This window comes from Colletotrichum scovillei (assembly GCF_011075155.1).
Source record: "Colletotrichum scovillei strain TJNH1 chromosome Unknown Contig00005, whole genome shotgun sequence".
Classification (NCBI taxonomy): domain Eukaryota; kingdom Fungi; phylum Ascomycota; class Sordariomycetes; order Glomerellales; family Glomerellaceae; genus Colletotrichum; species Colletotrichum scovillei.
The window spans coordinates 853,464-867,336 of NW_023336263.1; the positions used below are offsets into that span (position 1 = coordinate 853,464).

At 54.1% G+C, this 13,873-nt stretch overlaps 6 protein-coding genes across 6 annotated transcripts; 3 read left to right on the forward strand and 3 right to left on the reverse strand.

The window, feature by feature from the left end:
* Window positions 1-23: 23 nt before the first annotated feature.
* On the reverse strand, window positions 24-1,689 carry HER10_EVM0009814 (uncharacterized protein; the record flags this gene model as incomplete). Its single annotated transcript, XM_035479287.1, has 2 exons — window positions 24-1,349; window positions 1,444-1,689. 2 exons carry the CDS (start codon window positions 1,687-1,689, stop codon window positions 24-26), a joined length of 1,572 nt encoding a protein of 523 aa, XP_035334293.1.
* A 599-nt stretch (window positions 1,690-2,288) lies between these two features.
* HER10_EVM0002006 (alpha-ketoglutarate-dependent 2) lies at window positions 2,289-3,378 on the forward strand (the record flags this gene model as incomplete). The annotated part of the gene is made up of 4 exons (XM_035471736.1): window positions 2,289-2,405; window positions 2,466-2,666; window positions 2,740-3,149; window positions 3,243-3,378. The coding sequence occupies 4 exons, from the start codon at window positions 2,289-2,291 to the stop codon at window positions 3,376-3,378; spliced, it is 864 nt and encodes a 287-aa protein (XP_035333768.1).
* A 415-nt stretch (window positions 3,379-3,793) lies between these two features.
* On the forward strand, window positions 3,794-5,744 carry HER10_EVM0011350 (uncharacterized protein; the record flags this gene model as incomplete). The annotated part of the gene is made up of 1 exon (XM_035480783.1): window positions 3,794-5,744. Exon 1 carries the CDS (start codon window positions 4,179-4,181, stop codon window positions 5,742-5,744), a length of 1,566 nt encoding a protein of 521 aa, XP_035334405.1. The 5' UTR covers window positions 3,794-4,178.
* Window positions 5,561-8,125, reverse strand: HER10_EVM0001512 (uncharacterized protein). Its single transcript, XM_035471257.1, has 6 exons — window positions 8,043-8,125; window positions 7,968-7,992; window positions 7,013-7,913; window positions 6,720-6,936; window positions 6,337-6,639; window positions 5,561-6,281 (listed from the first exon to the last, which is right to left on the reverse strand). Exons 1-6 carry the CDS (start codon window positions 8,090-8,092, stop codon window positions 5,963-5,965), a joined length of 1,815 nt encoding a protein of 604 aa, XP_035333729.1. The 5' UTR covers window positions 8,093-8,125; the 3' UTR covers window positions 5,561-5,962.
* A 277-nt stretch (window positions 8,126-8,402) lies between these two features.
* Window positions 8,403-9,677, reverse strand: HER10_EVM0012666 (uncharacterized protein; the record flags this gene model as incomplete). The annotated part of the gene is made up of 1 exon (XM_035482056.1): window positions 8,403-9,677. The coding sequence occupies one exon, from the start codon at window positions 9,675-9,677 to the stop codon at window positions 8,403-8,405; it is 1,275 nt and encodes a 424-aa protein (XP_035334495.1).
* Window positions 9,678-10,693: 1,016 nt separating this feature from the next.
* Window positions 10,694-12,712, forward strand: HER10_EVM0011307 (uncharacterized protein). Its single transcript, XM_035480742.1, has 2 exons — window positions 10,694-11,217; window positions 11,272-12,712. Exons 1-2 carry the CDS (start codon window positions 10,801-10,803, stop codon window positions 12,310-12,312), a joined length of 1,458 nt encoding a protein of 485 aa, XP_035334403.1. The 5' UTR covers window positions 10,694-10,800; the 3' UTR covers window positions 12,313-12,712.
* The last annotated feature ends 1,161 nt before the right edge of the window (window positions 12,713-13,873 follow it).

The following is a 13,873-nucleotide window of genomic DNA, read 5'->3' on the forward strand; positions in this document are numbered from 1 at the left end:
CTTGTGTGGTAGACATGCAGAATTTACACCCTCTTAACCTCATCCTCAATCACCCGCCACGTCCTCTCCGAAACCACCATCTGCGCCAAGTAATTCCCCTCGTGATCTTTCCCCTGAATGTATATAAGACACGGCGGAAGCAGGCTCATTCGCGGGGTATTACACTGCCACACAATCTTTCCCCTCGGCGTCCGTCTCTCCTCTCCCTCCCCCTCCTTCCCTTCACCCCCCGGCTCCTCCTCAGCCTTGACAACAGCAGGACTAAAATCAATCACCTCGTGAAACCTCGCCTTCCCCACATTCGAAACAGACACCACGAACCCATTCGCCTCCGTAAACTGGTTCGTGCTCCCGCTCTCCGCGACGGCGGTATATGTAAGTCGAGTCGAGGCGTATACCTGCGCATCGGTAAGCTGGGACCGCACCGAGTTGCGGATCAGCGCGACGGCTTTGCCGAAGGGGGCGTGGAGGAGGCCAAGGGCTGTGGTGTTGGTCCAGTTGTATGCTACCAGGTTCGAGACGTGCGCTTCGCCGGGGGGCAGGTCGTCGGAGTGTAGGCGGCCGCGGAGGTCGAGGGCCGTGGAGATGGAGATTGGTTTCGTAGGTTGGGAGGCAGGGATGTGGGAGCAGGCTAGGCGGACGAGGTATGCTGTTAGGATGTCGCCGTCGCTGAGGCGGCCTGTTGTCGTCGGCTCTTCATTTGTGGCCGTTGATATATTTGTTTCGGCACGCTCGCGGAGGCGGAGGAGTGCTGCGGCGGGGATGAAGATGTTTCGCTGGCGGATGCGGTTCGTGAGGAGGTACCACAGCAAGCCGAGCGTGAACCGCACTTTACCCAAGCCGGTTAACCTCTTGTGTTCCCATAGGAACGGCTCGTCGTAACGTTGCTTCTCTGCGTATGCGACTTTTGCCATTGGGTCAGAGGACGGGTCTGCTAGGGGCGTGACGAGGTCTTGTCTGCCGGCTAGGACGTGGCACCAGTTCTCGACGAGTTCGCGGCGGCCCATGCCGTCTGTTATGCTGTGCGGGTAGGTTATTGTGACGAAGGTTGCGTCAGAGAAGGTTATGATGTGGAGGGTTAGGAGGGGGCGATCTGTGGTTGTGTAGTCTTTGAAGGTTCTTGGTGCTTCGGGACCGGCGAGGAGGGAGGTGAGGGTTGAGGGGGTATCGAGGATGATGGGGCAGTTTGGGGAGGAGGATGTCGTTTTGTGAGGGAGGAAGAGTGAGGGGATGGTTGAGGATAGAGGGTGTGTTTTGACGCTGGAGGGGTTTGGTTCTGTCGTGAAGTGGACTGCTGGGCGGGAGGGCGTAAAGGATTGTGGAATGTGAAGTTCGAGTTTGCCGTCTTTCTGATACGACTGTTAGTTATGGATAACTCTGATGTGTATTTCACAGATCGAGGCTGAGTAGGAGCTTTGGAGCATCGCAAAGACGAGAACTTACCGTTAGTCGCGGCCTTCCACCCAGCTTTTTCCAGTTGCCGATGGTGAGAAGCTCTGAGAGCGAGGCGTGGAGCATCTCCGGATCGAGAACGTCGTGGAAGCACATACTCCAGCTCATTATCATCATGCGCATCATCCAGGAGCTGTCCATGGCTGAAAGCTGCACCACGGTATCTGTGGGTATCCGGTCCGGCTGGCGGGGCTCGGGACCCAGGATGGGGTTGAGCAGAGGCCGGAGAGACGGCATGACTGAGTCTGAGTATAACTTCTCTGGCCTTGAACCAATTCTGAGGCTGGAAGAGGATTTGAAGTCGACTCAAAGTCTGCGAGAGTAGTGGTGAGAGCAGAAGTTATCGGTGATGATGTTGGTGGACTGGCGTGAAAACCCCAAGAGACGGATACAAGGGATGAACCTCGGTCGTCCCAAATTCAATTGAAGTACTAACGACATCGTGCGGACAGGGACATGCCCTGTCGATAGAAAGCTTATACTGGTGATAGCCGTTGTCAATGATATGGGGTGGCAGGGTCTGACTCGTGAAGGGAGAGATAACCTACAGATAAGGTCAGTTAAATGAACAGCTCGTGGGGCGGTGAGATGAATCGGTTTGAAACTGAATCGACCTTCCGTATTGACGAGTAGAAATGAGGGATAGATCGTAGAAGTAGGAGTTCAAACGCGGTGCTTTCGAGATAGACCAAGTACGATATCCCACGGCCAAGACATGTAGCTCGGTTGTCTGGCTTGAACTTTGCTCCTACTCTCTCGGATGTTGAGACTAGAATTGCTTGGAAGCTATTGTCTGTCGCTTTGTTAGCAGAGAAACGTAGAGAGATTTGGGCAACATGCCACTCACCATCGAACCCCTCCATCCCACCTTCACAGCAGAGATCCGCGGGGTAGACTTCTCCAAGCCGTTGACAGAAGACGTCTTCCAAGAGATCCAAGCTGCCATCACAAAGGTCTGCATCAACGACTTCTTCAAAGCCATTCCGGCTTGTTGCTAATGAATCAAGGTGTAGTATGGAGTCTTAGTATTCCCAGCAACAGGCCTAGACGACGAACGCCACGTCGCCTTCGCCAGCCTCTTCGGCGAACTCGAGCGCCGCAAAGACACCGGCGCGCCTTCGCGGATGAGTCTGCCCGAGTTGACGGACCAGGGTAACGTCGACGCCAACGGTACCGTCATCAGCTCTCAAGATCCGCGGGCTCAGATCAGCAAGGTATGTCTCTTCCGACTGGTATCGAACCGAAGCGAGGACTCGGGAGGGAACACCATCTCTGACGTTTGGGCAGGGGAATACGCTCTTCCATGTCGACAGCAGCTTCAACGCCCAGAGAGCAAGCTACTCAATCCTCTTGGCCCACGAGATTCCCCCTTTGGAAGCTGGCGGCAACACTGACTTTGCTGATACGCGAGCGGCGTGGGATGAGCTCCCCGACGAATGGAAGCAGGAACTCCTTTCCATGAATTACGTTGCCGGTCACTCGTTCTGGTATTCCCGCAAAAAGGCGTGCCCCGACTTCTTCGCAAAGTTGGATCCGGCGAAGCACCCAATGAGCAAGCACAAGGTCGCTCAGCTCCACGAGGCCAGCGGGAGGATGAACCTGTTTGTACCTTCGCACTGTCACCACATTGATGGCCTCGAGGATGATGAAGGGAGGGAGAAGCTGGAATACCTTTACCGCCACGCCACACAGGACAAGTTTGTAGTTTCGGTTCCGTGGAAGCAGGTGGGCGATCTGGTCATGTGGGATAATACTTGTACTCTCCATCGAGGAACGCCGGTGGTCGGGAGCTATAGGAGGGATATGAGGAGGGCGACTGTGCTGGATAGGAGCCAGGAGGCTTGGGGGCTAAACGAGAAGGTCGAGAGGGACTTTGCGTTTGCGGGTGAAGTCATGGCCGACGTGCTTCGATGTTTGTCTGGCTGACATCTTGCGATGAGGTTGAAGTAGTCGGAGGATAGTTCGTTTCTCTGCTTACCTTGAGGTGAAGATATCTCTCAACAGAACTATATCCAATCAGCAAGGCGTCCATTTCCCAGTCTAGCTTTGACTTACTTTCAGATGCATTGAAGTCTTTTGAAGTCTCTTCAACTCTCCACAACCCAGCCAGTCTTTGATATCAAAGACTTTGCAGCAATCCAGGCTGCGAGTATTTCGATTCTCTTCAACGCAGCCTGCTCTGTTCCAACAAAGCAATACCTTGCCTTCTTGCTTCGAGGATTGCTTCCTTGTCTTTCTTTTGCCGGGTCCCTCCAATACTTCAAGACTGTCTCCCCGCCCCCCGTCCAAGTGCCCCGTCCCGTCAACACTTAGTTACCACAACTCACCTCAACCCCCCGACCCGGGCACGGGAAGAGAGTACTTGAAGCCCCCGTCCTCGATAGGCAGCCTCTGAAAGACTCTTTCCGTTTGGTTTGACCGCCCATCACGTGGTCAACGACCTCTGAGTGGCCCAAAGGCGGTTGTTGCCTCCCCTTTTCGAGGCATCGCGATGGAGAAGGAGGCAGACTCGGCCCGGAACGGAAGCAAAGCAGAGAAGGACCCCCAAAGCACCTCGTCCCTTCTCCCAAACCTCACGTTGCGTTTCCTCCTTGCCTCGTTGTCACCCTGGAATTTCATCATTCCATCTTCGGCGCACCTCAAACGCCTGCCACTCTTCCCCCATCACCAACCACTTCCTCTACTTTCTTTTCCTCAACACGCGGTAGCCAAGCCTCCAAGACATCATGGCTGACACCGCGGACCCGATCCCCCATGACGATCTAGTGGCCAAGATCAAAGCCGCTGTCGCCCAGAATTCCGCCAAGAACGAGTCGGCTCCCGATGCTCCTCGCTCTGTCATTGTACAGCGCGAAGTCATCAAGATCGAGATGAACCGTCACAGCCTCGATACCATGCCCAACGAGGTCCTCGGCATGATCACTACGCTCTGCCATGATCACCACGGCGGAGGCCGCGAGAACCTTCGCAATCTCTGCCTCGTGAGCAAGCGCATCCACGACATTGCGCGTCGCGAGCTGTATTTCGTTACTCCAATCCAGACTCCCCACCAGCTCTTCTGCATTGTCAGAACCCTTATCGAGCAGCCTTCTACCCGAAAGCTCATCCATGACGTGCTCATCGCCATCCCCACGAACAACTTCACCGGCAAGAACCCGGCGGCTTCCTTTTACAGCCAGTTCTGGTTCACTCAGCTTGATGACTCCAAGCTTTCGGCGCGTGATCGCCGGCTTCTTGCCCTCTGCAAGGCTATGTGCGGCACCAAGGCCCCCGAGAACCTCCAGCGTGTTCTCGGTCTCTTCATGTTCCTTTTGGAGAACACTCACCATGCTACGATCTCCGTCGACAACTACCTCTCCATTACCGACCGCTTTCTGACTGCTGGTCTCAGCATTCTTGTGCCCAATCCGTCCAACAACTTCGACTACTCGCCTCTTTTCCCTTCCTTGGCGAGCCTGGATCTGATCAGCAAGACCTGGCTCCAGAGATCCAGCCAGATCTTCTTCGGCAAGGTCTTTCAACCCACCTTGGCCCTCGCGGTCTCTTCGCCTCTGCTCGTCGATTTCGGTTTCAAGGGACCCGAGGGCGAGCTGACCGGCGCTCTCATGCAGTGTGGCTCTGACGTCAAGTTCCCCTTCAAGAAGCTCTTGTTGCGTGGTAGCGACTGGACCGCCTCGAGCCTCTGCGTTCTACTCCGCCGTTGCCCCATGGTTGAGCATCTCGAAGTCGAGACCATCCCCGACAAGGCCAACCACTTGATTGGACAGAACATCAACAGAGTCTTGCCCAAGTATTGCCCCGAGCTTCAAGTCCTGTCGATTCGCTTCTTCGGAAACAAGGAAGACTTCTTCGGTCCCCGTCTTACCTTGACCTGCCTTCCCAAGATGGACAACCTTAGAGAGCTCCGAATTGAGATCGATGCTTTCGTTCGCGAGGCCCAGTACCTCGGCGACCTCGACCTTGCCGAGAAGCTTCCCGACAGACTGGAGAAGCTCTTCCTGGACGCTTCGTCCGTCAAGTTCCCGGGTAAAGTCACGGCCAAGACCCCCGCGGTTCTTGCGCACAAGGAGCACGTGAAGAGAATCATCAAAGATCTCTGCGAGACGCGCGCGGAGGAGATTCCCCTCCCTCGTCTCGACACCATCGCCATCGGCTGCAAGTACAGCAAGCCGAAGCAGTGGACCAGAGCCGCCAATGACACCATGGCCGACACCGACGCGAAGCTCCGGGTCTACACCGCCGCCGACGCCAAGACCTTGTGGGCCAAGTCTTTCGACCAGATGAACGTTTGAATTGTATCAAGGCCACCCCGATGAAGACATGGCAGCTATGGTTTGGCAAGGGGTATCATGACGACACTCTGTGCAAAGGAAGCTGGCATCAATAAGGGTGGATGTCCAAAAGGAGAACACAGATGGCTATGGTGACTGCTGTGGAAGCTGGATAAACAAGTCTGGAGGCCGGGATGGGGAATGGGGCCCGATTTGTGTACTCTCGCGGGTATTTAGCTTTAGCAGTCCAATACTTTGGCCATGACTTCTCTTGACAGGCTCCAAGCCGATGATAGTTCTCCCAGCATCTGGTTCAGATACTGGCTCTCCTCTGTGATGTTGAATGCCTTGGCCGAGCGACTCGCCTGGACAGCGCCGTACACAAACACGAGTGGTGCATGTTGAAGCCCGTACTGACTCCGATAGGTGCGTACCAGGGAAGTGATGTGCTGCGCGGATGTGACGCAGTAAGACTGTGGCTCTTCGTCCGCATCGCTTCCCCGGGATGCAATAGCCTGATCATAGTTCAAGGCGATGCGAACACTATGGAATAGAAGGCTGGGACATTTATTTAGAAGCGAACAGGGTCACGCATCATGGACGGTCGACATACTGCAACGCCAATACTCCTGGTATCCTCTTCGATGACGATCCACCCCATTTATGCCATTTTGCAAAATCGGGAAGCGATTCGCGCCACCGGTTGAGGTCTAGGTTTAGATTATCGAAGCATACTCGTCGACCGAGGTCGTCTAGATTGGAGCGCGGAGAGAAGAGCGTCGACATCATTCTCTCGATGATGCGCGATAGGCGGATCTGTTCGTGGAGGTAGGGGATCATGGAGCTCGCTTGCGCGGATTCTCTGTATTCTTCGTCGAAGCCTACGGGGCGCCAGAGACTCATTTCGGGGGGTTCTCTGGGGTCGACATTAACAGACTACATCTTTTGTACGAGGGCGGAAGGCGGAGATGAGGGTGAAGGAGAGGTGTCACGAACGGCAGCGTTTCCATGGGCTGGACCTCGGCGTCGTCATAGACCAGGTATACGGGTCGACCGAGAATCAGACTGATGAGCTTGTCGGAGATGTAGCAGCCCCAGTAGATTCTCCTCCGGATCTCGACGTCTTCGTGTGTTGCGAGGGATGAGTCGTGTTGGACCCAACCTTTGGGGTCTCGTTGGAGGCCGAGATCTTGGGCCATGCGGAAGGCGATTCCTTGGTGAAACGTCTAGTCAGTCTCCTATCACGAACAAAGTATTGCAAGATACTCTCGTTGGATGCGTGGGCTCACCAGAATACCCCCAGCCCTTGGACAAATTACCCCTCCCAATCTCGTAGAGCGCAAGACAAAGGAATGCCTGGACGGTAGCGACGCTCGGCCTCGTGAGCCCGGTCACCATGATGATGCTTTCCGCCGCGAGAAAAAATCGCTCACTCGAGGCTTTTGTATCTAAGCTGACCAGCGCGCCGAGGGCGCATATAGATAGGAGCAGGGCGGGGGACCAGTATTTTCTATTGTTCCCACCGTTATTGGCATCACCCTCACCGTCGTCATTGCTGAAATGGTCACGGAGGAAGGCCTCGCGGTAGATGAACATGAAGTGCGGATATTGCCAGCGGAAGAACTGTGTTAGGGACTGCAGAACGGCGGGAGAGGATGGGCCGTCGATGCCAAAGTGTTGCATTACAGATTCGAAGTTTGCTTCGATGCCGCCTCCTCGGAGGAGAGCGGCGGTAGTGTTGTCAGGATCCCTTGGGTCTTTGGAGGAGGTGGAAGGGAGGTCGACGCGGAAGATGGAGGTTGCGCCATGGTAGATGAGGGAACCTTCGAGGCCTAGCTCGAGATTTGCGCTTGAGCGAGCGTGGATGCCGAGGTGGGATATGTAGTTGCCTGGTGCCAGTGGTGGTGCTCCTTCATCCGTCCGGATCTCTTCTTGAGCTTTGTTAGAACTACCAGGAAGAGAATGGTCCTTTCCATCCGCAGCTGCCGTGGAGTTGAGCATCTCCTCCCGCTGCTCTGGCGTGGCGACACGGAGAGATTGAACAAACGTCTCCAGCCATGAGATGCGGGACTCGAGGCTCGCGACGTACTCGTGAGAGGCCGGGACGCGCTTACGATCTACAGGGCGGTATTCGCAAGGGGTATTGGACGTGCTGCAGTTTTGGCATGGTTCGGTGCGGGAGCATTTGAACTGGCGAGACCTCTCAGCGAAGAGTTGGGGAGGGGGGATTTGTAAGTTACGGACTTTTCTGTACTGGCATCTCTTGCAACTGTTCGTTTATTAGAAACTTGTACTACTTGGAGGCACACTACAGCTTACGATATCCTCTTGGTGGGTTTAAGAGGTGTTTCCTCATCGTGTGGAGGCATCGTTCAGGCCGGCTTGGGAAGGTTGAGGATGATGAAGATGGGAAGTTGAGGTGGCAATGGGAGGTGGCCGATGCGGGATGCTCGTCACTGTTTTTTCAGTGGACTTGCGCTGGAACATTTTCCTCCATGCCACTATCGCCTTTCTGGCTCTGGAGGTCAATACTCTAAGGATTGCGACATTCAACAGGAAAGAAAGTCATCAAAGATCATCATAGAAGACTGTCTCCATATCTCTTTCATTGAAATATCGTCAATCGAGAATCAAGGCTGTCGGTTTGTCTCTTTCATCATCTCCTTTGACCGCGCATCACTAACACGACGGAATGCCGCTTTCAAGCCCCGTCCGGATCACCGCCATCAATCTCTCGACATCTTCCAGATTGCTATAGAAGCCAAAAGAGACCCTGATACCTGTCCTAAACTTCGTCGCTACAATACCCGCTGCCTCCAAGCGTTCAGACCATCTCGAGTCCTGCAAACGAAGAACATGAAGATGCGGTGCGTGGTGTTTCCTCTCGCTTGGCCCTACGACGCCAACACCCAATTCAGCGCAAGATTGTCGCATCGCATCTCCAAGGCTATACAGACGCTGCTCGAGATTTCTGGGGCCCATCACTTCGAGATAAAACTGGAGGAATGCTCTTGCAGCCACGGCTGAGATGAAGCTCATGTTAGCGTGTTCGTATCGTCTCGCAGTAGGGTGGAAGATGACGGGGCCTTCCGGGACCGCAAAGTCCTCCGAGTCACCGACACTGCTCACGCCGCCGTAGCCTACTATGGGTGGAACTGGATCCATCTCTAGGATGACCTTCGTATCGACGTACAGCGCAGCGAAGCCAGTTGGAGAGTTGAGACCCTTGTGCAGGCTGAATGCCGCCCCCGATACACCCAATGCTTGCACATCGACGGCAGCAAACCCGACTTGCTGGGTAAGGTCCGCGAGAACGTGAATTCCCCGATGCCTAAACGCCGCGCAGACATCCGCGACATCGTTCCGTTGTCCTGTGTGGAACATCATGGAACTCAGCCCGATCGCCCTGGTCCTTTCATCAACGTACGGCGCAAAGGTCTCCGCGTTCGCTGCTACCGGGTTCTCTGGGTCTGTAGGGACGAGTCTGACCTCCAGCCCAGCCGAGCGCAGCGTCAGCCAGGCGAACGCTTGGTTCGGATGCTCGCAGTCGAGAATCACGACGTTGTCGCCTGGTTGGAATTTTAGGCCGCGGATGAAGCTTCCAAGGCCTTCTGTGGTGTCTCTGACAAAGGCGATGGTCGATGGGTCTGTGTTGATGTACCTGCCCAGTAGTTCCCTGACTGCCTCGACATCTTCTTTCCAGCGAGTTTTTGGAGAGGGTTGATGCAGAGCTTCCGAGCAGAAGCGGGAGAGAGCTTCGTTGACAATGAGATTTGAGGGAGGCATGAAAGCTGCGTTGAGGTGTGTTGTCTTGCCGCTTGAGACGAGGGGTACGAGGTGGCGGAAGAGCTCAAAGTCCGGAGCGGTATGCCGATGGGTAGTCAAGGGTTTTTCGATGCTTTTGGAGGTGAGATGCTCAACATCGAATAGGTCTTGGGTGCTTGAAGGTGCCATGACTGAAGGTAATTGCCTGAGCCCGAGACGATTGTGGCATGGATTCTGACAATGGAGAAGAGAGTTGAGAGAAGACAATGATGGGTTCTTTCCAAGAGTAAGTTTTCAGCGGCATTCTGCCTCTATCTTATATGAATCGCATCCAAAGCTCACAGATTTCAGTCATTACACACAATCAAGGCTCATTCAGACGACTAGAAGCCTTCTTCGAGACCACAGGAATCCCGCTCCGGGTCAGCGCCGCCGACTCTCCACAATGGAGTTGCAACTCCATCCAGTCAGGGCATCTGCTGGTGGCCCACCACTTCCCTTTCCGGCGTGTGTCCGGCGATGGCCCGGAGCGGACTTGGAACTCCATGGTGGAGATGGCGAAATCCTCCGGTGGCGCTACGGGGACACCTGCGATGTCGGCACATTCTATCATCATCCGCAGTGTATCTCAGATGTTGTTGTCGCATGGCTGTGTCTTTCAAGGCCTGTCGATTGCAACTGAGTGACCTCTTGTGTTGGTCAACTTCCACTGGGGCTTCATGGGAATCGTCCAACTGCCTCCCCCTCCAGGCCACGACTTCCCATTCTGGGAATCAACAGTCGCTTCTTGCTAGTCATCAAGTGAGAGGGTCAGAGCGAAGAGTGATGTTCTTTCCGCCTGAGTGAAGACTTCAGCCTGTCGAGCGGTCACGATGTGTTCCTGCTTCCACATTCTACTGACACCATATAGATGGTGAGGAAGGCAGGCATGAATCGAGTGGTAGAGGGCCATCGCAGGTGGAAAGAAGTATCTCATATTCTCTTGCTTGCTTCACTCTATCTCATCTACTGACAGTCTCCTTGACCGAGCTCAGTCTCGTCCAATCTGTTCATCTCCATCACTTCTCTAACTTGTCTACTCCCCAACGAAACCTCCCACTCGACAAAAACAGTCTCCTTGACCGAGCTCAGTCTCGTCCAATCTGTTCATCTCCATCACTTCTCTAACTTGTCTACTCCCCAACGAAACCTCCCACTCGACAAAACAACCAGCCAATCATCACGCCTGAACTTCCTCGCCCCCGACGCCTTAGCGACCCGACAACAAGAAGCACATCTACAACGGATACATGGCCACTAGCCACCAGCAGTTATGGCGGGCGCTACTTTCCTATCACTGCCGAACGAGCTCGTTACAATGATTGCCCACTACTGTGCAGACGCCTATCCTCTCTGTCTCGTAAACCAGAGAATACTCCCGTTCGCTCAGCAGGGTTTGTACCACACCATCAACCTTCCGCACACGCATTACAATCAACTGGTACTTCTCGTCCGAACATTGGTTGAAACCCCACATCTGCGTCGCTTGATCCGCGAAGTCGACATTTCATTAGGCCCGGACGCTTACTACGACCCAAGCACGATGGAAACGCCGACAAATCTTACCAATTGGCCCAGATTTATACTCGATGAAAGCAAGCTCTCGGACACTGATCGTCATATCCTGCTACTATACAGACCGTACGCGACGTTTTCTCGAACAAATCCGCCACTTGCTGTGGGGTTGCTGGTGGGCATGTTGCTCTGCTTTGGTCACAGAATCTGCTGTCTCACAATCTCTCAGATGCAAGTCATCCACCTCACTTCCCATCGACTTCAACTAATTGGATTGCGGTCAATGCTGTTGGTTGCCATTTCAGCGTTCTCCGTCATGAAGCAGAGGGTCTGCCCGGAACTGAAGTCGCTTTCCTTGCTCCCTAGCCCGATCCACCCACAGCATGACTGTATGTTTGGCTCAGATTTCAACTTCCTGGAACACTTCGTCGCTTATCCAACTCTGGCGACTTTTGTATCCTCGTACGATCTTGGCATATGGGGTCTACATGACCGTCCCGCTTATAGAACATCTCTTCCCACGAAGCAACTCATACTTCGGCGTACGGGGATGAAATCTGCAACTCTCGGCAGGGCCCTAAGGCGGTTCACAAACCTCACGCATCTCTTCGTCGACTTTGATCCGAGTCCGCTCCGAATTCAAATTTTGATTGGCCATAACTTAGGAACAATTTTGGAGTTGGGCGCCGCGCTTACGAAAAGTTGTCCATGCATTGAGCATCTGACCTTGAAGGTTTGTGAGCAGGGGAATTTGAAGTTCTTTGGCGAGAACCCTACCCTAGAGATTCGCTCTCTAATAAATAGCACGTTGGAGCTGTCCGGCCTGAAGGTATTCCGTAGCAGAATTGCGATGTACTATTCGCTCCTCGAGACACTGGATGAACGCGCTACGTTGGTCAAAAATTGGCTGCCTCGGCAAGCGGAAACGCTTTTGTTGGATACCACGGACACCGAGGAGGATGTGATGGGCGTACCTTACTTTCAAGGTGTGAAATCTCTCATCCTATCTCTCTGCCAAGCACATCATGAGGACCAACTTAGCTTCCGAACCATGGTTATCGCCGTCGGCGCTGGAGGCAACATTGACTGGAAAGAAGTAGTTAAAGAGGCCAGAGAGTATGGAGCCGGAACTGACTTCCGACTGATGGTCGTCTTCTTTCCTGCGATGGGTCAGGCTTTCTGGGACGACACTTGGAGACAAGGGATGGATATTCCAGCTTCGCTCTCAGCAGGAGACCAGCGTGGGAATGCGATTGTTGATTCTGGATGATGAATGGGAGGTCTCTGGTAAGGAACAGTGGGCGTGGGTTTATGGCATTATCTTCAGCAGAGAAAGGTTGGGTTGATCACTTGTGTAAGAAGCATCCAGATAGCGCAAATGATGCATTCTGATTCATTGAGATATCCCAATCGCCTCTTGTGTCTGATGAACGTCATCGCTCCATTTGCGGCAGAATAGATGCCACTCACACGTCGTGCCGCAGCTGCTCTAAGTGGTGTCTGATCTCGAGAAGAGACGCGACCCCACCATCGTCTGGCGGACTTGCGTGACAATCCCATGCAGCCTTCTTTACATGTTTGCGGGATGACTTGGCCGAGCGGCGCATCCTGGCTTGATGGGATGATTTTGGTCCTCTGAGAGATTTTACAATAAGGCAAGCGAACTTGATGCCATCACGTCTGGATGTTCAATTGCGGTGGAGATTCTCGACTTTCCCAAGGTACCTTAACGCCGATGGGCCACGTGACTAGATCTTCCGACGAGTTCCGAGCTTCCAGTGCACGTGCGTCAATGTCATCCGTTCCGACATTAGCCGATCGTTGCCCGAAGCGGTCACCAACGTCTTGCTGCAGCGTCTCCGATGAAGATTCTCACACGGCGCCTCGTAAATGGCATAGCTGATCGTTCCTCATTGTGGACGAGCAAGCAGGCAGGTCTTTGAGGATTATTGAGAAAGTTTCATCAATGCGCGCAGTTTACAGATCAGTGCCACAAGATGCGTTTTCACCAAGAAGGCCCAATGAGAGCCTATGATACCTCGTCTTCGATGACTGCGAGTTGCGGCACGGTGCAGACGAGGACGAGAGCGTGTCCGGATACGGATACCCTAGTAACACTACCTATGCTCTAGAAGTTGGAAGCGTCCCATTCCGTCAGTCTTCTTCGGGCCTGACCAGAGCGGTCAGGAAAGTTCGCCTCCTACCGACATCATCCGCCGTCGGGCGCATGGCCTAGCAGCTTTGGCACCTGGCACAAAGAGAGAACAGCGCCGTTCAAAGCCTCGAAATCGCCAGCATCGTGACTAAGAAAACACTCCGACGCGGTTGGCGGCACCAGTCAACAGAAAAAGGTGGTTGGGACGGGAACAGGGCAGGTCCAGCAGCAATTCGGTTTACACACGCAGCACACAGAGGGTCAATGCACCCAGGGTGTTAGAGCCGTGGGGTTCGCTGTCTGAGTGGTGGGGTTTGTCTCCTCCTGGCTGGTCGCTAACTTGCTGAAGAAGCGGTGATGAAGAACGGCCGAGTGATGGAGAAGAGCCGAAGAACGCACAAGAGAGAGACCTGAGACCGTCGATAGGTGGCTCCGTCATACCTTCCAGGCAGGCGATGATCTATTGCAGAATTCCCCGATCATGCGCGCATCTCGCACTCGAAATTGATAACGGCACAAATGCCTCGAGGGCCAAGGGTCTCAGCTACATCGGTGCATCGCAGAGCGAGTGGTGAAGATTCACGCACAAAGGCCGCAACTCGAGACAGCCACACACATCCAAGACACCGCAGGCGCAGAGTGACAGGACAGACGTCACAGCCACGGGTACCCCTCA

Excerpts from the sequence above, each read along its gene's own strand:
- HER10_EVM0001512 (XM_035471257.1), bottom strand. The coding sequence starts at position 8,092 with ATGCCTCCACACGATGAGGAAACACCTCTTAAACCCACCAAGAGGATA. Across the intron at positions 7,914-7,967 it reads AGAGATGCCAGTACAGAAAA|TTCAAATGCTCCCGCACCGA; the intron begins GTCCGTAACTTA and ends AGGTCTCGCCAG. Across the intron at positions 6,937-7,012 it reads CAAGGGCTGGGGGTATTCTG|GAATCGCCTTCCGCATGGCC; the intron begins GTGAGCCCACGC and ends CGTTTCACCAAG.
- HER10_EVM0011307 (XM_035480742.1), top strand. The coding sequence starts at position 10,801 with ATGGCGGGCGCTACTTTCCTATCACTGCCGAACGAGCTCGTTACAATG. Across the intron at positions 11,218-11,271 it reads CACTTGCTGTGGGGTTGCTG|ATGCAAGTCATCCACCTCAC; the intron begins GTGGGCATGTTG and ends ACAATCTCTCAG.